The sequence below is a fragment of the Ambystoma mexicanum genome, chromosome 9 (genome assembly GCF_040938575.1).
Source record: "Ambystoma mexicanum isolate Mex_15411 chromosome 9, UKY_AmexF1_1, whole genome shotgun sequence".
Taxonomy (NCBI): Eukaryota; Metazoa; Chordata; class Amphibia; order Caudata; family Ambystomatidae; genus Ambystoma; species Ambystoma mexicanum.
The window spans coordinates 676,389,012-676,412,989 of NC_090931.1; the positions used below are offsets into that span (position 1 = coordinate 676,389,012).

General features: G+C 46.9%; 1 protein-coding gene across 2 annotated transcripts in view; it reads left to right on the forward strand.

Annotated features, from left to right (window-relative positions):
- Positions 1–23,978, forward strand: part of NBEAL1 (neurobeachin like 1) — a 2,018,929-nt gene that overhangs the window by 334,920 nt on the left and 1,660,031 nt on the right. For both annotated transcript variants that reach the window (XM_069615520.1, XM_069615521.1), the window contains exon 5: positions 8,028–8,109. In XM_069615520.1, coding sequence (XP_069471621.1) covers positions 8,028–8,109 — 82 coding nt within the window. The remainder of the gene's footprint in view (positions 1–8,027; positions 8,110–23,978) is intronic.

The following is a 23,978-nucleotide window of genomic DNA, read 5'->3' on the forward strand; positions in this document are numbered from 1 at the left end:
ACCCTGAAGGACAGAAATACTTGCAAATGAAGTTTCACTGTCTTTTTTCGGGAAATCGATCAGCTAAACGGACGTGGGCATGGGCAGGGGGGCATGAAGATGGTTTCTTTTTTGGGTGCATTTGGACAGAACTGTAACAAAATGTGTTGGCTAGTGGGCTTCCTGTTTGAGGGGTAAAATGAAGTAATAGGATAATGTGTCATTGTTATGTGGGTATGACCATAATTGTCATTGAATGGGTAAATATTGATGTTTCTGCGTCCCTATTTCTCGTTTTTAAAAAAATAGTCACTAAAAACAAATGTAATCAATTATGCGAACAAGTTCTGGAATGTGTTCTAGAATGTGATTTGGTCTGAGCATTACCAATAGGAGGCAAGTCAGCTTCCTATTGCTGAAGGCACCAACATGAACGCAAAGGGTCCACTCTAAGCACAGGCAGTGGTAAATACTATATTATTTTCTACAGTAAATCTCTTGGTTCATCCAGCGAGAGTAGATGTTCAGGAATCCCATACTAGTTTCCAAAGATGGATTTCGTGTACTGAGCTGTCAGTAATGTTTTGACATAAGTGGCAGCATTTGTATAATGTGCTATCCTTAACTAAAATAAAACAAGGGCGTGCACTGGGAAGGCCTAAATGAGGCAATAGTTTAGTTTCAATCATAGGTACAGACAGTTAGAGGTCTGTCTGGAAATGATCAAGAGGCACGGTTTCATATTTTGGTGCACGATTGGAGAAGCCTCTACCTCTGTCTGGGGATAAACCAGTAGGTAGCAGTGGCTAGTAGGCCAGGACAGAAGATCCAAGCTGTCACATTCGGTCATAAGCTGTCACTTTGAATTGAGGCAAGTGGCATTTGGGAGTTAAGGCATTATATTTCAGGCATCCAATCTCATCCGGTCGAAGAATGGCAATCCAGTTAAGAACTCGCCTGGCACAAATGATGTGGTCAAATTAAAAAGGATAGTTATTCGAAAGCGTAGTGCATGTAGCAGTAGTAAAGTTGTGCATTGTGGCAGCTGCTGTTTCTAGTGCTTTATTTATCTGAGGAGGAGCAGGCACAATCTTTGAGCTTGTAATGTTCTAAACTACAGCTCCCAGCCAGAGATCCATTGGGAGTAGCAAATGTCACTTAAAAGACCTGGGTAATGCACATTTTGGAGACTGGAGAACGGTTTTTAAGAAACTGCCTTTTTTTTCCTGAAGAAGATATGGTCAGTCTTGCCTGTGTTAGTTTGTAGTCCGATGATTTTCATAAAAATATTTATGGCATCTAAGCTAAGGTTATGATGGTGTGAAGAGGCGAGAGTTGCTGAAGAGGTTAAATTATAGTTTTGTCGTTAGCGTAGGAACAGTGGCCGAAGTGTACGAAAATAAGTAGTGGAACTATGTTTCCTGCTGGGACCACCCCTGCTGCCCACAAACCCCATCGCCACTCCCCAACGCAATACAAACACCAGACCTCCGTCCCGCCTTTCCTCCATTCCACGTCCACCTCTGTGTAAAGGCTGAAATAAAAAGTGAAAGAAAATGCAAATTCCTTTTAAACAACCCCATTACCTTTATGCATTGCCCCCCACAGCATGCAGCTTTACGCACCCTCCCTTTCTAATCGCCCAACATTTGCACCTCTTAAGGGGCATGCTAAAGATTAAATCCACCCCTCCCGCCTACCCATTAACTGCACATGCAGATGTGCCTGCAATATTTTCATGTTGCTTAAAAGAAAAATACTGATTTCTGCGGGAGGAGGGCTATGATGGGGTTTAGGAATGGGCTTTGTCCCAAGGAGGCCACTGTCAAAATAACAGCAACCCAGCAGTTCCACGATAGCTCACCGTGATGTGAGGTTGAAGCTGATCCAGCAGGTTCCAGGTTCCAATCCCCAATAAGACAAAAGCAAAAAATGAAACGCGCCAGATGTTTAAGGGAACGTCATACCTCTGGCAATGTGACCCCCTACGCAGTGCACTGAAGTGCAAGTTTCAACTTCTTCCTACAATTTTATTTTAAAACAAAACCATTCCGGAATTGTTTCTTTTCAAAACAAAAGTATAGTAACTGCAAAACCTTAATATAAAAAAAAGTAGAGGTGCACTGCGCACACCCACCTCAAACACTGCACAGGAGTGATATTGATCACGTTATTAGCTGCAAATCAGGCAGAGTATGGAAATCAGACCCTCTGCATGTCTATAAAGGAGCACGCAGCCATACCTCTGTCTACAGGACAAATCTGATGTGTTCTAACAACCCGACCAGACCCCCAAAACGTGCTAGTCACTGAAATAGAATTGCTTTTGTGCTACACCCTTTCTCTCAAGTCTCTTCCCTTTGGAATTTCCTTTTGTTCCTTCAGTTAGAGACTGATTTTAGAAGGTACCCAACTAGTCTGAATATCCAACAGTCGCAGCCCTGAGAGACATTTGGACCTACCACTGATCAATCCTTCCTGGTTGGCCTCCTCACATTTGTGTGCACTATTTTGTCCCCTCCCCCTCTGAAGTAGCTGTGAGTCCTATTTGAAACCAATAAAATAAATTTTAACAGGGAACTTGTAAAATCCTACAAAAGTATAGACTCATGGAGACCATCAGGGGGTGCAGACGTATGGCAGCTTGAGCCATCATCTCCCTCACAGAGTAAAGAACAATGGTGGAATAATCTGTAAATAGCGCGGATAATCACAAACCGACACCAGAGATTGAAGCCTGAGCTCTCTACCGAAGCGGGGACATAGCAGCGCCCTCAGATAAACGAACTCTGTCTGGACTGGAACGCAGCCTGCAACCACAAAGCAAGTTTGGCGGATGCTAAAATAGCGTAGAGGAAGGGACCCGATTTGCCGGCACTGAGAGGGGGATAAGAAGGCTTTGCAGTGCACGGACTGCCGCTACGTTCCACCCGACATGAGTCGTAGGTGGTAAGGAAGGTACGCAACACAAATAAACATCAGCGCTGTTGACTCTGATAATTCGGGTCGGCAGAAGATAGCCACGTCGGCCCCACTGCACAAGGCCAGCAACATAAGCCCGGGGAGGTCCCTTGCCGTAAAGTGCAGTGCTATGGGTGTGCGTTGCCCGTGGTGGGGGCCCCCGCTGGGCACAAAGAGATAAACCAGCAGTCTGGCCAGCAACACAGTGCTTCACTCGAGGACATCACTACAGACAATTCTGTTGAACCGTGGCTCACAGCTGTTGGGTGGCTGTTTCACTGGGGCGCACCAGCACTTCACTAGAGTCATATTAACAGGAACCAGCCCCTCGTATTAAACAATTGTAAGGTGCCCTGACATGTTGAAAAGAGCACTTTCAAGAGTGGGGAGGTAACAGCCACCTTTGTGGAATTCAAACAACCCACCCATAGCACAGCCAGTGAATTAGCAAAGATGCCCTGGCGAGTGCAGTGCCAAGGCGTAGATGTGTAATAGTGAAGGGATCAGGAGAGCAGAAAATAAACACACATGGTTGAGAGAGCCTTTCAGCAAGTTGACTGGGCACACAGCAAACGTTGCTGACATAGCACAGACCACCACCCCATTGTGAGAGTGCAAATGCACACGTTCGACATCAACCGGGAATCCACGCACAGAGCTCAGGCTGCGCAGCTTTCACCGCAAATCAGCAGATATGGAATCACGGCAGGCGGTGAGCCCGCCGGATATCCCAGGGGCAGACCATGACAGCTCAAGCAAGGCAGACAGCCAACTCTTACTAGGAGAAATATGATCAATTAAATTTAGTTTGACTGAGAAGGACCCCGATCTGCAATCTAGAATGGTCAAAGTCAAGGTTCTTATAGAGGCTCTTCAAAACAATCAATTATTTGGCGATCTCACGGCAATGAATAGTGAAACTCGGTTCTTGGACTGGAACAAAAGGAAAGAGACTTGGCGCTCAAATTGGATGACCTGGAAAACGGTGAGCGGATAGCAAATATATGCATAATGGGCCTCAGCGAGAAGCCGGGCGAATCCCAATCTTCCTTGGAGAAAAGTGTGAAGGCCCTGATTGCTTCGCTTTTTGACCCCCCCAACGCCTGCAGGCTTTGAGTTCGAAGGAATACCCAGGGCTGGGGGTCCCGCAAATGGCCGGAGGTCTGACCTTGCCAAATGTCACTACTTTAAACAAAAACTAAACATCCTACAGAGGGCGAGGGAAAAGAATCCCATCGAATTTGAAGGATCCAGCATTAGAATATTCCAGGACCTGTCAGCACCACACTCTTAAGTGAGATGGTTGCAGCCCACTAACAACCTGACTGCAGGAGCAAGAAGAGCAATATCAATGGTGGTTCCCCTTTTCACTGAGCTTTGAGTATGACGGAGAGTGGTATCGTGTTATGTAAGAGGAGGAGGCTCAAGGAGTCTTGGAGGGCTTGCGATCAGGAACACAAGGAACAGTCCGAGACACTGCCTGAATGCCCAGAGTCCAATAGACAAGGCGACAGCCTCTTTGCCATAGAGGGGCTGTGCGCAAGGCTTCAGGAAGTACAAGTGCTTCAATACTCCATGAAGGTTGACCCTTCGGTGAAAGTTCGGGTCGTAAAATTATATGTTGCCTTAATCAATAGAGGCCACCTACTGTAACCAAGCACACAGACTAAATGGGAGGCAGAGTTGGGTCTGCAAGATTGCTGGGACACCTGGGCAGTGATACATAGAGCGGTTTGGTCCACTTCAATATCCATGCAGTACAAGCTGCATAGTGGGAGGTTACTAATGCGATGGCACCGAACCCCGCAAAGATTAGAAAAAATGAACCCAGGGGTTACTCCGTATTGTTGGAGGGGTTGCCCCGAAGTTTACGATTACTGCCATCAGTGGTGGAGCTGTCAGAAAGTTCAGAAGTACTGGAAGGACATTGGCCCATTGATGGTATTCTTAGAAGCCTATCCCCATTATTAATATTGCTTGGGGTAGAAACGGACACTGAGGGAACAAGCACAGTGCTGTCACGCATACCCAGGAACTTGCTCTTGGCGGTTAGTCTGCCTAACAATTAGATGGAAATGTAACACTCTACCCAAAAAAAAGGAACGGTTGAACAACGCTCACGAGATATGCCAGATGGGGAGAGCATCACGGCTGCATTGTTGGAAACACATTCCCATAAAGATATGACCTGGCTCCCCTTACTGGAATATTACGCTGCGCACAGAGACGCGCATATGTAGGCAGCGTTGTAACCGGGGGAAGGTGACCCAATATTATAAGTAAGATTGCATTATTCATTTAGCCCCAATAGCCTCGGCCATACAAAAAGGAGTGTCAATGATTTGTTACCCTGTTCTGATAAGAAAGTGGTGTTGTGAAACAAACATTTGATTTAGAGTTAAATTTCTTACCAAGATGTGTGGGGTGGGCTGTTGGGAGGGGTTGGGGTGGACTTTTTTCTTCTTGGTTACCAAAACGTTATACAGCCACTCAGGACTTGTCCGGCAAAAGACATCATCCTTGCCTTGTATAAATTTGCAGTGTATCGGATACCTTACCTGGCTGTATTTACATGTTATCTGTTGAATGAATGCTGGTAACAAAATCAATAAAATATATTTGAAAAAATATATAATTAAAGACACATAGTCGCAGAAATAGACTGAAAACATTTTTGAAAATGCCTGATTATACTTTACTGAGAGTGATGGATATCGTTAGTCTTGTGTCTTTGTTGAAGCCCACGCTGGTGAATGATTTACAGTGCTATTTTGGTAATTGATGCTCTCTGCGATATCCCTCCTTTCAGCTTTAATTACCTGCAGCATGTTCTACTGGGTTGAGGTATCCATAGATCATCTTTATTTATTTACAACAATCACAGGGAAAGAAATACATTTTTGTAACAAAAATGCTTATAAAATGTACCATTGATAACAGCGTGGAGAGGACATGGGTCCTTTACAATGGGTTGAGCAATGGGGTGAGAGATTGTGACTTGAAGAACAGACGTTGCAGGGGAAGGTGGAAACATAAACTAGGGACAGAACAGAATGGCATATGAACGTGATGGTGGAGGAAGTGCTAAATTAAGGATGGTAGAGTGATGGAAAAGTGCTTTAGGGTTGTCCATGAAGAGTAAGGAGAGAGGAAACAGGGTGATGCACTAGCATAGAATGCTAGGAGACAGAGTCCTCAGAAAGAAGGAGGGCCTTGTGGATGGATTTAATGACGGTGTATAGTTGGAGTAGTACGCAGAGGGAGAGGAAGAGCATTCCAGGGGGAGCGAGGGAGGGAGGGAGGGAGAGAGGGCAAGAACAAGATCAAGTACACAGAGCTCGTGTGGTGGTAAGGAGGGGAGAAGCGGATGATCGTAATGAGTGAGGAGGAGAGTAGGGAGTGTGATGAGCAAATAGGTAGGGTGGTGGGTGGGGGTCCATGGATAATTCTGAAGATGAGAAAAGCTTTATACTTAGCCGTTTTGTTTCATAGATAGCCAGCCAATTGGGGGGACGTGCAGAGGCAAAACAAGAAAGGTTGAAAAGTGTGCGGAACGCGAAGTTGAGGGCTTTGTCCAAAGGTGAAAAAGCATAGTTGGGAAGGCCATAGAGGAGACTGGAACAGTAGTCTGTTCTAGAAAGGTCTAAGGGGGCGATTAGCTGTTAAACAGTATTGAAAGCAAGAAGATGACAGATTTTTCTGATATTGAGGAGGTTGAGTCTGTCTGCACTTGAAGATTTGGAGATGAAGAGCGAGAAGTTGTGTGAATGGCCGAGGATGGCACCAAAGTTATGAGCGGAGGGGAGTAAGAAAGGGGGTAAGAGAAGAAGAGGGGTGAGGAAGGGATAGCCTGTTTGGCGGGGAAGTAGAGAACATCAGTCTACCTCGAGTTGAGCTCGAGAGAATAAGATGCCATCCAATATTTGATGTCAGAGTTTGAAATTTTTTGCAACAGCCAGTCTGATAAGTAGTGAAAGGAGAAGATGATCTGGGTTTCTTCAGCGAAGAGTTGATGGGAGAGGTTGTAAGAGGAGATCTGGATGCAAAGAGCTGAAGTATAGAGAGTGAAGAGAAGTCAACCAAAGCTACACCCTTAGGGGACTCCAACAGCAAGGTGGGTGAGTGGGGAGGTAAGGCTGTACCAAGACACCTGAAGTGTCTATAGACAAGGCATGAAGCAAACCAAGCAAGGGCTATATCTCTGATGCCATTCAGAGAGAATGTAGAGAGAAGGTCAGAATGGTCGACAATATCGAAGGCAGCAGAGAGATTGAGAAGAATAAGAATAGATGAAAGGTTTGCATGATGAAAGAGATGAAGTAGCTGAAATTGACGAAAGCTGTCTCAGTAGAATGCAGAGGTCGGAAGCCAGATTGAAGTAGGTCCCGGAGGTTGTATCAAGGAACTCAGTGAGTCGATTGCTTACTACTAGGTGTAGGATTTTGGAATAGTGTGGTCGAAGAGAGTGCCAATGTTGACCGGATATTTGGGATCAGGGCAGGTTTCTTAAAGAGAGGAATGACAGTAGCTGTTTTACGTGATTAGGGAAACGTGGCATTCTCAAGAGAAGAGTTGAAGAGAGAAGCAAGATGTGTAGCAACACTGTGAGCTATGTGCTTCACAAAGTGCAAGAACTGCTGTACTTTAAACCCTTAGAAAGTATTTATCAAACTTGTATTCTTTCACCTTCTGGCCCTAGTGTGGATACATGGTTAAAAGGTTGAGCTATTTGCCATCAAATCAGAGTGCACCTTCTATTTCTACCAATGCTATATAAAGCAATCAAGGTGCATTGATTGTGCATGTCATTCTCTGGTCATCCCTGGGATCCACATGTTTGCCTGAGGTTGCCATCCCTAAGTCTGACAACTACTCTGGATATCAGCATAGCTTTGTAGTTGGGTGAGAATGGACATGCCACTGTTGAATACTTGTACAGATGCAGCATACATCCCTTGAGTTATCTTACACATCCTAAGAACAGCTGCCCTTGTCTGACCAACTGTTGTTATTGCTTTTTTACTGGTATATAAAAACTAAGTTAAAGGCTGCTGCATTGTGCTAGTAATGTATTGATGTTCCCACAGAAATCTAGACAATGTGGAGGAAATTGGAAGCTGCTCATACATAAACCATGTGATCACCATGACAACCCTATACATTCAACAGGTAAGATGTTGGGCATTGAAAGTTAGTTTGAGTTGACTCATTGTTCTTAGATTGATTCAGAATATTGATGACTGTTTGGAAATTGTTTCCTGTGTCATGGGTGAGAGGTGTGGTAAATTAATACTGGGCATTTCTGCAGTGCTTCTTGCCAGATTCCTCCCACTTTTAAGCTCTGTAATAACAGCGGTGCGTCACCCAAGATAACGGTACACAATGTATTGACCTTGAGAGGATAAAGGGCTGAGTCTGACATTCCTGGATTTGGACTTGTGAAGTTCAGGAATGCACCATGCCAAAGGCGAGGGCTTAACCCACAAACTACCACATTTAGGGCTGAAGTAGTGTGTCGGCAAAATGACATATCTGAGTCCATTGGCACAAGATAGAAATTCACCAAAGTTAATAGTAATTCTAAATCATGATTTAGCACCATGTTATTGAATAATTAGACGCTCTTGGAATATCAGATCAAAACATAGTAAACAATGTGGTAAAGATGTTGGTGGTAATATAGAAGTCAAAGTTCCCATACTCCTAAATTGTTGAGATTTTGCCTCAAATTCTTAGTAGTTAGATTTTAAACTTTCAGTATTAATGAACATCGATGCTGTATGTTTTTCTATTTGAATCTGTCGTGGATGTATACCCGTTTCCTAGGAAAAGTGGATGTGGATGATCTTTTAAAGGTCAGATAACAAGGCTACACCACCGGTCTCTTTTAGCTGCAAATTATTCTTCTGTGACGCTTCTGAATGATACTCTGCCCGTATCAATTGCACAAATCGCACTTCTAAAATGTCTTTGGTCCACATGGTTGTTACCCATGACTTGGCTACTGTGTCTAGCATGTTTAGCTTGCCAATGCTCGTACAAAGTGCAATCTATATCTGGCTGTGTGCTTTCTCCGTTAGGGAAAATGGGAATACTAACTATCACTTTCACCCATTTACAACATGATTAGATTGCATACTTGGATCATGATGTACATGCCTTACAACATGAAAGATGCCCAATACTTCAGCTGGTATCTGAGCACATAAAAACATGCTTTCCCGTTATTTGCAGAATAAGAGATTATTCAGGAAAATGTCCTACACTATAAAAATCTACACAGCTGCATTATCTGTCCCACGTGCACATGGATGGGGAAATTGGGAAATGGGGAAAGTAGCATTGATTAGGGAGAAGCAGGGTAATGTCACACGCATGGAATAAGCAGATTAATGTACCTTCTGCAGCTCAACTACCCGACAATCCAGGAGGGCCGTTAATATAATATAATATAGAAGTATTTCTTTCTGAAGGGCTGAATTGGTCTGTGTATGCGCATTTGATGTTGCTTATATGGATGAAGTGTTTTCTTTGGACATTTATTTTAGCCCTGTCGATGAGTAGACCCTGCTGTGTGATGGAAACCACTTTAAAGGCTTTTCTTGGTCATGTGGGTGCCAAAGTTGAGATCAGTGTAAATATTTTAGAATTGTAAAGAATGTTTTTTTTTATTTTATTTAGAGCCTTAGTTACAAACATGTATGCTTTAGAGAGTAGCAAGTGTTAGCCTTTCCCCATTATTTGCTCCAGTCTTTGGGTTTCGTTTGCTCATAAATTGCTCAAACCCTCCAAACATAACTTCCAGACATTTGGGTGGAGTGCTACATGTTTCAGCTTTCCTGAGTGTCTTCTGGGCTGGATTGCCTTTTTGGCCCAAGATTTGCACTTTCAAATAACCAGTATTTTGCGAAGTAATTTAGGCTTGAAGTACATCAGCTCCTTGTCATCTGTGAATTCATGCAGTGGCATCCAAGTATTCAGGTATTTTGAATAAGAACCATGAGTTAATGCCCTCACTTTTTCCATGGCCATCACCCCCCATAGTCTCACCCAAGACATGGCCACTACCGGCACCTTGCTTGTTCTTCCATGCTTGCGCCAGGGTGATTCTGGCAGCGCTCAACATATGGGTGATAAGGCTGGCTTTGGACCCAGAGTTCGCATAACACCCCTCGACTGCCTCCCCCACTTGGACCAACACCGGATCAAAAGGCAGTTGCACCCTCATTATCTCCCTGATATGGCTCAAAAATCTCCTCCAGGTATATCTCTGCCACCGTGCAGGACCACCACATGTGAATTAAATCCCCAGGTTGTCTGCAGCCTCTGCAGCAGAATATGGGGTAATCCTGGGCTAATGGAGTGCATGTGTGCTGGCGTCATATACCACCTCAGACACATTTTGTATGCTGCCTCTTTAATTGAAGTGCATTTGGAGGTTTTGGCGGCCCTTTGCCATATATGACTCCAGGTCTCCCCAGAGATTGGCCTCCCCACATCAGCCTCATCTTTGCATATACGTGAGAGTTTCTTCTGGATCTACCGACCCCATCAAGCGATTCAATTTCGACACTCTTTTTTCCGGCTGGCCTTCTTTTATCGTGAGTTCCAGCCCCACTGGGTCCCGAGTTGCCCCCTCCCGGACCTTCCTGTTGGAAATCCTGTGTCTGAGTTGAATATAATGGAATCTTTCATATTCCGGTATATCAAATTTGGCTTTGCAGCTCTCGAATGTTAGGGGTGTTCCTTCCTCATAAAGATCCTTCATTGTCAGGGTTTGCTCCCTCCCCCCCGGCCCACCAATGTGCCCAAAAGTCAGTCTGCATCCCTGGGGTGAAATCTGGGTTGTGACCAACCAGTGCGAGAGGACCCCCCTCGCTTTTACCTTCCTGCCCCTCAGTGCTTTGTCCCAATACCATAGGGTGGCCTTGGTTGACTCCAGTAATGTGCCCTCTTTGCCTCTGTCGTTCTGCAAGGTAGGCAAGGCTTCCCAAGTGAGCCTTAGTTGCTTCTTCTTCGAGGGTTGCCTATTGGTTATGATTTTCTCTAGGTGACCATTGTAACATGAGAGCTACCTGTGCTGCCCATAAATATCTGCGGAATTCCGGGACCCCCAATCCCCACAAAGCTTGTGGCCTAAATAATACATTCTTGGGGACCCTCGGTTTCTTTCCCCTCCAAATAAAGGACATCACCTCCCTCTGTAGTTTTTGGATTGATGGGCCCGGGATGCGTATTGGGAGAGCGCCTATCACATATAAGAAAATAGGGAGCAAAGTCATTTTAACAGCCATTATCCGTGCCAACCATGACAGTTCCTGCATATCCCAGCGCTTCAGGTCTCCTGCCAGTGCTTTCAGTAGGTCCGGAATATTGGACCCCTATAGTCTTTCGTACTTGGGGGTCAACTGTATTCCCAGATATTTTTCCGCTTTCTGTTCCCATTTCAACGGGTACCTATCCTCCCACTCTGACACCTGTTCTGTCCTCTAGGTAACGTTAAGTGCCTTAGATTTAGGATAATTGATATAGAACCCTGAGACCCTCACAAACCCATCTAGCAGATCTGTGCCCCTTGGAAGTGAGTATGCTGTGTCCTTCCGGAACAGGAGGACGTTGTCGGCGTAGAGAGCCATCTTTTGAGATTCCCTCCCCACCCCGCGCTTACCTCCACCCCTTGAATTCCTGGGTCATTGCGGGCCCTCTGTGCCAGCGGCTCCATGGCCATAGCAAAAATCAGCGGCGATAGTGGACACCCCTGCCTCGTGCCCTTCTGGATGGGGGTTGCTATCTGTGAGCCGCCCATTAACCATTAGTCGTGTAGATGGAAGTACAAAATTGGCCATTACCATGCGGGTAAAGATCGGACCACACCCAAACTTCTCAAGGGTCAGCTGTAGAAACCCCCAGTGTAGATTATCAAAGGCTCTGGAGGCGTCCATCGCCAGTACAGAGAACCGCTGTCCTGTACTCCGACCCCAATCGATTGTATCCATGGCTCTACGAATGTTGTCGTATGTGTGTCCCCTTGTAGAAAAGCCAGCTTGATCTGGGTGAATTATCCCCGGTAGGACACCTGCTAGTCTACGGGCCAGTACTGTGGAATAGATTTTCGCATCTCCGTTTAGTAACGATATGGGGCGGTAACTCACACAGTCCACCGGGTCCCTATCCGGTTTTAATAGTAATACTGTGGTTGCCGGACTCATATCTCGGGAGATCCTCCCGGAATCCCGGATGGAATTAAACAGCCTCGTTAGGGGGCCCCCTAGAGTAGCTCTAAACATTTTGTAATACGCTTTACTTAGCCCATCTGGGCCTGGGGATTTATTCCCTTTCAGTGCCCCTATAACCTCTTCCACTTCTTCCTCCGTTATAGGTGCTTCTAGCATTTGCCTGTCCGAATCTCTAATTTGCAGCAGGGTTATCTGGTTTAGGAATGCTATCTGCGCCGCCTCCTGCAGGTCCTCCCCTTTCAGGTTTTCGGTATAGTATGAATGTATCACCTCTATTTTCTCCTCCCCCTGCAGCAGGTTCCCCTCCCGGTTTTTAAGTTGGACTATGTGGTTCCGAGTTTTCTGCTGTCTTAATTTGGCTGCAAGGAATCGGTTGGCTTTATCCCCATTTATATAGTAAAATTGTTTGGTTCGCACGAGGAGGTGCACAGCTTCGTCCGCCGGATGGGATTCCAGTGCTGACCTAACTTTATTAAAATTCCCGCCATGCTTTTTGCGAACCCCTATTTTTATACTCCGTCTTGGCCTCTGCCACTTTGGCTTCCATGTCCCGCTTCACACTTTCTCGTCTCTCGATATAATTTGCTGTGTGTACGATGGATTCTCCCCTTACAACTGCTTTACTAGCGTCCCAGATAGTGGCCCAGTTTATTCCAGGTGTATCATTTTCCTGAAAATAATTCTTCAAGCCCTGTTCTATGTCTGCTCTGAGGGCTACATATTTCAGTATTACCTCGTTTAGATGCCATGGTTTAAGGGGCTGTTCCTGTGGGCTCAAAGGTTCCACCATTAAGAGGACCGGGGCGTGGTCTGATAGGCACCTTACTCCAGTCCCGTGACTTGTGGGATTAGCAAGTCCGAGATCAGCACCATATCGATCCGGGAGTGGCCCCTGTGCACCGCAGAATAGTGGGTGTATGCTTTTTCTTGTGGGTGAAAAAAAGCCACCTCTCTTTTAGGTGTAAGTCCCTGATGAATTTTGCTAGAGCCTGTCTGAACGTATGGTCATTGGAGGTAGCCGGAAGAGTTTTGTCCATCCCAGCATCCATCACCCCATTAAAATCACCCCCCCATCAGGACCTGCCCCACTCCCCATTGTGCGATGAAGGATAGCAATTTCATCAAGAAGCGATCCTGCCCTTCGTTGGGGGTGTAAATCGATATCAACGTAACCTGTTGCCCATTTCCCTCCCACTATCAAATAGCGGCCTTCTGGATCTTTCTTTACAAATTGTTTCTCGAAATTGATACCCTTAGCCAGCAGAATGCCCACTCCCCCTGTTTTTTCGTCCCACTAGAAGCGAAGTATTCAATAGGAAAAGCCCTGTGCCTTAGTCTGTATTCATCGTCTGGGAGCAGATGCATTTCCTCCATCCATACCACAGAGGCCCGCATATCCCCAAGCCTATTCATCATGGATTTTCGTTTAATTGGGGAGTTAAGCCCCTCGCCATTTAGCGTGACAAATGTTAATTCAGCCATTCTATGCTTTGATACTGTGCTTATCTTAAGTTTCCTAAGCTCTTCTGCCCTTTCCGATATCTCATGTATGCCATGTGTAACCACCCCCCCTAGTGACCAAACTCCCCCCCCCCACCTCCTTAACCCCAAACCTCAAAATTCCCCATTGAACATTCACTGTGGACTTGACACAACTCATCAGGTCCAGTGCCTACCCGGGAAAATTGGGGTCTAGTTCCCCCCCCTTGTGCCCCCCACCCCTCCCCCTTATTTTAAAGCCTGTAGAAGTTTTCGAGTGTTTGCCCCCGCTACCGCGAACTGCACCCCTGAATCGAACATTGCTTTTTAGTTCCCCCCCTTCAGCAGTCCCCAACAGGACTTTTGCTAGCGTAATTGACTCCCTTTGCCCACCAGCCAGTTGAGCCCTCCTGGGTCTGCTGCCCCTGTAAGGCCCCAAAGGTTCCCACTAGTGATGTCCTCTTCCAATTCAGGTGCCCCTGAGGTTCCCCGAGCTTCTGCCGGTTTTTGGGTCTCTGCCGTGCCTGCCTGTCGCTTTGGGAGGCTCCTAGTTTTGCTCCCTTAACCTTCTGCACTGGTGTTGGTACTTCATTCGTAGGGCATTTCTTGCTTTAATAACACCAGGTACTCCTCATTGTACTAGGACCTCTGCTACGTTATCGCTATATTGAAATGCAGGAGTGATGATTTTGAGGACTTTTATTAGGGAGAATATGATGGCTTTGTTGAATTCTTGCCCCCGTTTTGGTCTTGGGGGATTGGGTAGTGCAGACCCCAAAGTGTTCTGGCTTGGCCGTTCAATTGTGAGTGACGTTATTAGGCAGGGTGCTGTGTTTCAAAGCCTGTGGGGCTGGTCAGTGGGTTTACATTAGTATTTCCAGTCAGCCCTTGGTTACACACAAGGACCGACTATTGTGGAGTTTTGGGTTCTTCCAGCAGGCGAACGGCGCCCACTCTGCCAACCCCCACCCGTCCTCACCTCGTTGAGGGGAGGGGTGGGGGGCGGAAGTACGCCCGACCTGGCGTCCGGTGTCCTCTGGAGTGGCCTCTCCCCTTCAACCGCCGCCACCCGCACTCGCCATGCTGGCGCCTGTTGTCTGCTAGTCCTCCGCCCCCAGTGCCACAAGCTGGCTCCCAGGCTCTGTTGCTCCTCTTGGGCTCCTTCCAGCAGTTCTCCGGCCTCCAGACACCGTTGTTATAGCCACAATGGCAAGGAGGGGAAAGGGGGAGGGGCCGCCACCAACCTTTCTCCGTTCTGGGCTAATTATATGCCATACCTTCACGCGTCTGGGGCTGCTGTCCCCCGTAGATCCATTCCTCCGTCGGCGTGTCTCTTAAGGTTTGCTCACCAGCCGCAGGTTCCCTCCGTAGCTCCGACGCTCAATCACCGGGTCTGAGCCGCCATCTTGACGAGAAGTCTGGACCGTGCCATAAAACTGCTGCAAACTTCCTTAAGGCCATGTCTCACCGCCTCATCTTTTCCCTGATGATGCTCCAGGCACTCTTGTATGCTTTAGTCGTTTTCCCTTGCAATTCGGGCGATTTTTAAGGAGGATTTGTGCCTTGTTGTGGAAGAGGGTCCCAGAGCCTACGAAGGAGCCATCCGTACGGGTCCTCGTCCGGCCACGTCCCGTAAAGAATGTTTTTAAAAGAAAGATTAAAATACAGTTGCCATTTTCCAGCAATGAATGCAATTGCGTGAATAGGGGGCAGGTACCAAGCCGTGTGCAGCGAATTCTAGTTCAGGTCTTAACATCATCAGATGAGTCCGTCAAACAAACCTAGATACTTGTTTCCGATCTTCACAAACTGGTTGCTTTCAAGCTTGGATAGGATTATGCATAGTATATGCTATTCTACCCTATTTCATCAACTAAAATGTGAACATTTTCAATTGTGTGAAATTTACCAACTGTCTATCAGTTGACAATTTGCAGAAGTTAAGTGGAAAACTTCCAAACAAGCACTTAAGCCAGAAACTGAATTATTAATGAAAATGGACTGTTTGTACGTAAAAACCAAGAATCAATACACAACTGAGAAATATGTACACAAAAGTACATCAAATACAGTGTGGTAAAAAAACAGAAAAATGGGCCAAAGTTACAAATCTATTACGAGTGATCTTTTAAAAAATAGGATGTAGTTTGTTGGTCGAAGAGACTCTAACATAGAGTTCCCCTTTCTGGGAACCATTCCAGACTAATGATAAAGTGCCACCTGTTATATAGCCTTACTTCTTAAATCGGAGTTATGCAACTATGCTTTGCCCAAAATGCAACTCTATACTATTATTGGATAGCTGGCCATTCGACTTTGTCACTCACAAATACTCTGTACATGTCTACACACTGCTGCTTCTTCCAGGTGTTTCTGCGTACATATGCCATGATATGTTGGAAAAACATCTATTCTAATTGATCATGGGTGATCACCACCAGTCTGAACCCTGATCCCTCAGAAGTTCGAAAAGTGGACATAGGAATACAAAGTGTATTTATTGTGCCATGGTGTATACAAAAAAATGTTCACAATTGAGAATACGTGAGCAATTTACATAAATATCCTTATAAAACCTTATACAAATACTAAGAACATTTCCATGATTATCTGCACATATATAACCAATAAAACGCTTACCAAAAAAAAGCTATTATTCTAGCTGAGTCAGCTTCGTACAATGACAGGGTCACCAATGCCACCTCAGAATCTAAGGAGCTGTTCTCTATATTTAAAGAACTGGCCTCACTGTTCACCAACACACAAGCAGTTATCAAAGACGAGTCCTAGTGCACCAGCGTCCAAAAAGCAATGATTAGCAAAATTGAACTCCTTCAAAACGACAATCAACAACCATCACAACTTCCTCCCCAAAGTACACATAAATGACGGACCCGCATCCAATGTTCAAAGGACGGCCTGCCCCGAGTCCAAGTCAGCCTCTGCAGCAAAAACGCTCTTTTCCTTTAGGGAGTTAGCTGTCATGATGCCTACCCCGGGAGCACCAGGCCAGGCCCAGCATCCCCGGGAGCAGGCACCACGCCCCCGGGTAAAAGCCCAGTGGCCCTTTATAGGGGCTCTTTGGACTCTGTCCTGGCGCCGTTGGCGCCAGGCTCATGTTGGACATCAGTCCTGGCGCCATAGGCGCCAGGCTCATAAAGGGAAGTGTTTGGTGCACTTACCTGAAGCAGACCATGCTGCACACTCACCTGATGCAGACCATGCTGCATGAAGAACCAAGCCAAATGAGGCTTAGGAGGGACTATTTTTCTGAAGGAACTATTTTGTTACTTGGGTGGGGCTGTGGAACAATACTCACCTGGAACTTCATCCAAGGCTATTTAAGCCACACCCAGACAGCCACACGTGCTTCGCGTTGTTCTGCATCCCAGCAGCTGAACGCTCACCGTGTCTGCTCCTGCACCTGGACTCCAGCCACGCCCGCCTCGAACCTGGAACACCTGTAAGGGAATAAGAGAAGAGAAAGGTGAAAACCAAGAACTATTTCAACCTTCTTACCTGCATCCGGAATCTTCACGCCAGCATTCCTGAAGGAAGACTTCCATTTAAAAGCACTGTGTTGCTCGCTGCAGCGCCGCGCTTCACTCACCTGTTCCCGAGACGCCGCCCGGCTCCATCGCGGCTCTCAGTGCCGGTCGCCACATCTCTGGACCGCACCTAAGGGAGAGAAGAAGAGACAAAAGGTGAGCAAGGGAACACAAGAGGAAAGCTGGATTTTCAGCCATATTATTTACCGGCTCTTCTTGGTGAGCCATTCCACATCTCGGGTCGGCGCCACATCTCTGGCAGGTACCGCACCCCGGCCCCTATGGGGAAAGGACAAAAGACATTACTGGGGAATTATAAAGACATTTGGAGGGGTCGCCCTCATCACTGACTCACCTGATTTTACCCCGGCAATTTAACCCCTCAACGCATCGCCTTTGTTCTGCACCTGAAATAAAGGACAGAAAAAGACAACATAAAAGGAGGCTCACACTTGAACTTTTGCATCTTCATACTTACGGCGTATCGCTCAGTAAAGTCAAGTGGATTTGCCAGCGCCATTCTGAAAACCAGTGAAGTAACTGGACGAACGCGCGCCCCTGCACCAGAAGCAGGATGGAGAGTTCATCCTTCCAAACCATAAGGTGAGCTTAAACCGGGGGTTTTGGAGGAAGTCAGAGGAGAACGAAGGGGCAAAGGGGGGAGCAAGCACATTATTCAGCAGACAGTTAATCCCCTTTCTCATCTGCAGAAGGATATTCCTACGGGCCAGACAAGCAAGATTTGGGGGTCCTGTTCAATCGGTGGTCCGAATTCCGCGCATCACGCTTGAAGAGGCCACAGCAACCCAGACCAGACCAGCGCCTCCGTGGGAGCCAGGTGAGCGTTACATTAACTGAGTTAGAAGGACAGGACATCATCCAGAGAATCAAACCCTCCAACTGCAAAAGGGATGCCTGCCCTGCCTCCTTAGTTAAAGATTGTGTTGATTCCCTAGCCCCATTTCTGACATCATTCATCAACGCCTCGTTTAAGTCTAATTCAGTCCTGTCCAGTCCCGTCCAGCCTTAAAGAAGCTTGGGTACGACCTCTACTCAAAAAGCCCAATCTAGACCCTGAATCTCCAAATAACTACAGACCAATCACCACGGTCCCATTCCTTCTAAAATAAAATGTGGACAGAGTTGCCCACACCCAAATTCAACAGTTCCTTGAATCTAAAAACATCCTAGGGAAGAGGCAGTTTGGTTTCCGACCAGGACAGGGCAGTTAGTCGGCCCTATTGGATCTTAAGATCCAATTAGGCAACCTAGTTGACAAAGGCCAACCGGCACTTCTCCTCCTACTGGACTTGTCGGCGGCCTTTGATCTCGTGGATCATGACAGTCTGCGCAAACACCTTATAAATGCTGCTCACTTCTCCACCTTGGATAGCTTCCTTTCTCAAGGGGAGACTCATGAGGTTCTTCTCAGACCACGCATGTGTAGCTCCCACCACCCTACTCTGTGGTGTCCCACAAGGTTCTTGCACAGCCCCCACGCTCTACAATATTTTCACCCTTCCCCTCTTCAAGGACTTGGACGATCGAGGCATAGCCTACACTGACTATGCTGACGACACCCAAGTCCTACTCCCACCACTGGCTCCTTTGCACAAGTTGCTACCGCCTTGGATAACATATATATATCCATTCAGAAATGGATGTCAGCCAATGGACTATGTCTTAATGGGGACAAAACCGAGATCCTCCTTGTAGAATCCAAAGAACTGCTTAGAAAACTCTACTCACAATACCAGACGTTCATCATCGACAACACACCCACTCACCAGCAGTCAAAACCTTTGGGGTCTTTTTGGATTCAACCTTATCCATGACACGCCAGGTGAGTGCTATTGAAGGCAGACAGTGGGCGAAGGATTGGTCACCTCTGATGGCCCATCACATGATGGGCATCTCTCGGAGAAAGAAGGGGTCCCAGGATAGAGGGGACCGGGTGGGTGGAGAGGGACAGCCCAGAAACAGATGGATTCCAGGGGCTCAAGGAGAATAGAGCGGTTGGGGCATTTGATTAACTCTCAGAATGACACAACCTGATGTAATGGTCCGAGCCGATGCGCTTAAGATGGGGACTCTAAATGTCAAGGGTCTGAACTCCCCCACGAAGCAATCGCTGCTGGGCAGAGTTCCGAAATAGGGGCCTAGATGTGCTGCTGGTCCAAGAGACGAGGCTGATTCGGGGGGAGAAGAGGCACATCCCAGGAGCTCAAGTCGGTCAGGCGTTTTGGGCATAAGGACCTACTAAGAAGGGAGGAGTGGGTATCCTCCTTAATCAGAGGATTCATAAAGGTGAGCCACAGGTTTGGAGGAGGGAGGATGGGAGGACCCTGGTGGTATCTGGGACTATGGAGGGAGTTCCGGTGACCATCGCCACAGTGTACTGCCCGAGCATGGGCCAGACTCAGTTCTTACAGGGTGTCATGGGAGAGATACTCTCCGGAAAGGTGGGACTCCTCTTGCTGGGAGGTGACTTGAATATGTGGGCAGATCGGCTCCTGGATCACAGTGGGGGTCAGGGTACATCCGGAAGTGGGGGCACACAAGTGGAGGGAGGACTCCTTGATACATGATTGATGAGGGTTGAATTGATGTTTGGAGGGAATGCCACCCAGCCACAAGAGGCTTTACGTTCTTTTCCCTGGTCCACGGGTCCCGAACAAGCATAGACTACTGGTTTGTTCACCATCAGCATGTCCAGAGAGTAACGACCAGTGATATTAGTCCCATTAGCTAGTCATACCATGACATGTTCGGCATGGGTGTAGTTTTGACGGGTCTCCGACCTAGGAAATTACTCTGGCGCTGCAATGATATCCTACTGAAGGACCTGGCCTTTGCCAAGGAAATGAGAGAATCCATAGAGGAATACCTCAGAATAAATGACACAGGATAGGTAGATCTCTGTACAGTTTAGGAGGCAGCTAAAGCCACATGGAGGGGCCTTCTGATAAGGCAGGGTGCCTCAAAGAAGAGGGTGATGACCCACTGAGTGGAGAAACTGAGGGGGGAGATCTGGAGGCTGGAAGCTGAGTTATACAAGGGAGGGAGGAAGGACGATAACAAATTGAGAACAGCAAGAGAGAAACGAACCGAGCTGAGGGTGCTCGCAATGGGGAAGCTGGTATCAGGCTTACAGTTTCTCAAACAAAGATACTATGAGAAGGGGAACAAGGCGAATGCCTTGCTGGCATCAAGGCTTTGGGGTCAGAGAGCTGACAGGTGGGTCTCCATAGTGGTGGACTCGGGGCACAATCACATTCAACGACAAGGGTAGTTGCCCAGGAATTTGCCTCATTCTCTGATCAACTGTACGGAACAGAGAGGGAGGTGGAGTAGGGGGAGTTTGATAGATATTTGAGCGAGGTCTCCCTCCCCACCCCCCTGGAAAGTGAGGCCACTGACCTGGAGAAACCAATCACACAGGAGGAAGTACTGAGAGCCATCAGAGGATTCAAGGTGGGGAAGGCCCCTGGCGAATAAGATTATACAGCAGGATTCTATAAGGTATTCACGGGTGGCCTGGCCCAACACTTGGCTAAATTGTTTGATAACATCCTGGCTTCGGGGAAGGCACCCCCCCTCGTTTGGGAGAGCCATCATACGTTATACATAAGGCAGGAAGGGACTCAAAGAACTGTAAATCCTACCGTCCGATCTCCCTTTTAAATGTTGATGCTTAGATCTTTACCAGGATCCTGGCCACGAGAATGGAGGGGCTCGTGCATAAAATGGTCCATTCTGTCAAGGTGGGGTTCATCCGGGGACGACAGGAGGCCGACACAGTATGTAAGACACTGTATTTGATGGATGCCGCAGTGGAAAAAGAGGGCAACCCAGTACTGGTCTCCCTTGATGCTGAGAAAGCTTTTGACCGGGTTGACTGGGACTTCCTCTGTGGGCTTCTGCGGAAGTAGGGGATGGGGGCCCGGTTCCTTAAGGGGATACAGGCGTTGTATGATTCCCCAGTGGCTCCCGTGATGGTCAATAAGAGACTATTGAGGCCCATCAAATTGATGAGGGGTATAAGGCAGGGCTGCCCACTCTCTCAGCTCCTGTTCGCGCTTACGAGGGAGGTGTTGGCGGAATGACTTAGAGGGGCTGCACAGATGGAAGGGATTAGGGTTGGTGATGGGGAATTCAAGGTGGGGTTATATGCTGGTGACGTCCTGTTACACCTGATGAACCCCCTGAGCTCAACCCTAGCGGCCCTAGCAATAATTGAGGAATATGGACATTACTCAGGCTTTAAGGTGAATAAGGACAAATCAGTGGTGTTTCCCTTTGCTGGGATGACAAAAGAAATGTCGAAGCACTCCGGCCTTTAAGGCTAGAAATCCAGCTGGAAAGTATACAATATCTGGGAGTCACCATAGTGAGGCCAGGGGAAGACCTAGGTGCAGCCAGTTACCACCCCTTAATCAGACCTGCCATTACAATACATGGCGGCTCAGCTCAGAGCAGCAGTCCCACACCTGTGGGAGGACCGCGAAAAACAATGGGGTTTCCTGGAAAACCAACACCTGCACCCAGCTACCATAGGGGAATGGCTCTGGGTCCCTATGGTTCGGCTTCCAAGGAGAATCGGGGAACACCTGCTTCTGGAGGTTTACTGGGAGGTACTAAATAAGGGAGCTAGGACACAGAATCACCTCATGGCCCTCCCCAATGAGTCATATCTGCCCTGCCCCCCCCACCCCGGTGCATGACAAGATACCTGAGCTGGATAAATACCAAAAATTGTTTGAGGCAGGACTTCCTATACTGGGTCAATTGTGGGAGCGGTGGAAATGTATAGGCGTCCAGGAGTTGGAAACGAGCTTGAGGGTAGGAAGGTTGCCTGTGCTTCTATACCTCTGATTGAAAGGTTTTTTCAGAGCAGAGAAATGGAAGGTAAGATACAAAGATACCTTACCCCATTTGAAAAAGTAATTGATGGTCACACAGAGATGAGGGGTCTCATCTCGCTACTCTATAGCGCCTTTCTGTAAAGAAAGGGGAATGTAGTGTAGGGCCTATGACAGAAATGTGAACAGGATATGAGCCTGGGATTTGGATATCTATGGCAACTCACATGTAGGAGGGCCTGTAAAATGGCCATATCCTGCCAGTACAAACTCTATGGCCTGAAGCTACTACACCAATGGCAATATGACCCGGTGCGGTTATCTAAAATGTTTCCTATGGCGAATTCCATATGCTGGCATGGTTGCAGAAACCAAGCGGATTACTGGCACATGTGGTGGGGTTGACCGAAGGTCCAGATGTATTGGGCAGAGGTTCTGGGGTGGATCAAGGATGTGCGGGGGAGGGAATGGAAGTTGGACCCTATGCTGGTGTTGTTTGGCTTTGTTAATCAGGAGGAGGAATGGCACCCCCCTGCCGTCCATGGTACACTTTCTCCTGTTGGTGGCTAGGGCATGCTGAGTCAGACATTGGAAGCGTGGGAAGCTCCCCAGTCTAAAATAATGGCAGACACAGCAAAGGACATTTATCTTAGATTACAGCAGCAATTCACAGTGGTAGTGCGGATGTGGAGGGGGAATGGCAGCAATTTTGCAAAAGATTTGGGACAAGGTGAAGTAGAACCCTTATGGCAAAGACACTTTGGCTCGGCCCAGGCAAAGATACAAACAGTTACAGGATTTAGGTGGATTAGGATTAGTAGAAATGCGCCCGACTGCCACAGGACTGGATTGTTTATTTGAGGCCCGAAGGTTTACACATAGGTTTTATTGTGGTTCAAAGGACTAGAGGGTGGAAGGTGGAGGGGGGAGGAAAACAAGTTCCTATGAAAGTTCCAGAGCTGTAAACTTCTAGAGAGTGCTTGTGCTCTCAGGTTGATCTTTATCTTTCAATGTTCTTTTGAAATCAATGAAATTCAATGTACAAAAAAAAGGAAAAGGGTCCACGATGCCACCTTGGCACAAATCTTGCTTGCTAAAGACCTAGTTGGGTAGGTTACCCTGCTGATCCAACTTAATATGAAGCTTTATATCCGAATGGAGTTCATGTAACATAGCCAACAAAATGGGAGGGCAGCCCTATGATTGTTGAATTTCCCAATGTTTAGCTTTGAGGACACAATCGAATGCGTTGCTTATGTCCTGGAAGGTAAAATCTAGGTGTCGATGTGTCCCCTCGGCCTGATTGGTCAAGAGGCGAAGCACAAGACAATTCAGAGAGGTGTTGGAGCCTTTTTTTTTTTCTTCAAAATTATTTTTATTGAACATTTTCCGAGCGAGAGCAGTCATACATAAAAGCAGTAAACAGAGAATTAGGGTTATAACCACTCAAGCTCAATTAAAAACAAAAGTAAACAGGATAAAACCGTTCTAACTTCCCCTACCCATCCACCCACCCCAGTGGGACATTACAAACACTCTGTAAGATTTGGGGAACTCCGGGGATCACTGTTCAGAAAACCATGCATAGGGCACTTATATGCTTCGAGGAAGGGCCTTTTTTAAACCCAGTTTGTTTATAATCTAAATATTTCACTTGCTTAGCCCAGATATTAAGGACTTGCAAGATAAATGTCGAAAATATTTTATAGGACGCATCCTGGAGCGATATCGGACGGTAATTAGATGGATTAACCTGATCGCTTGATTTACAGATAACCACCACTGTTGCATCCTTCCATGAACTCGGGAAAATACAATGGCTCAAAATATTATAGTGCATCTCAAACAGAACCTTTGACCAAGGCGATGGATTTGATTTAAATGTCATATTCGAAAGCCCATTCGGGTTACAG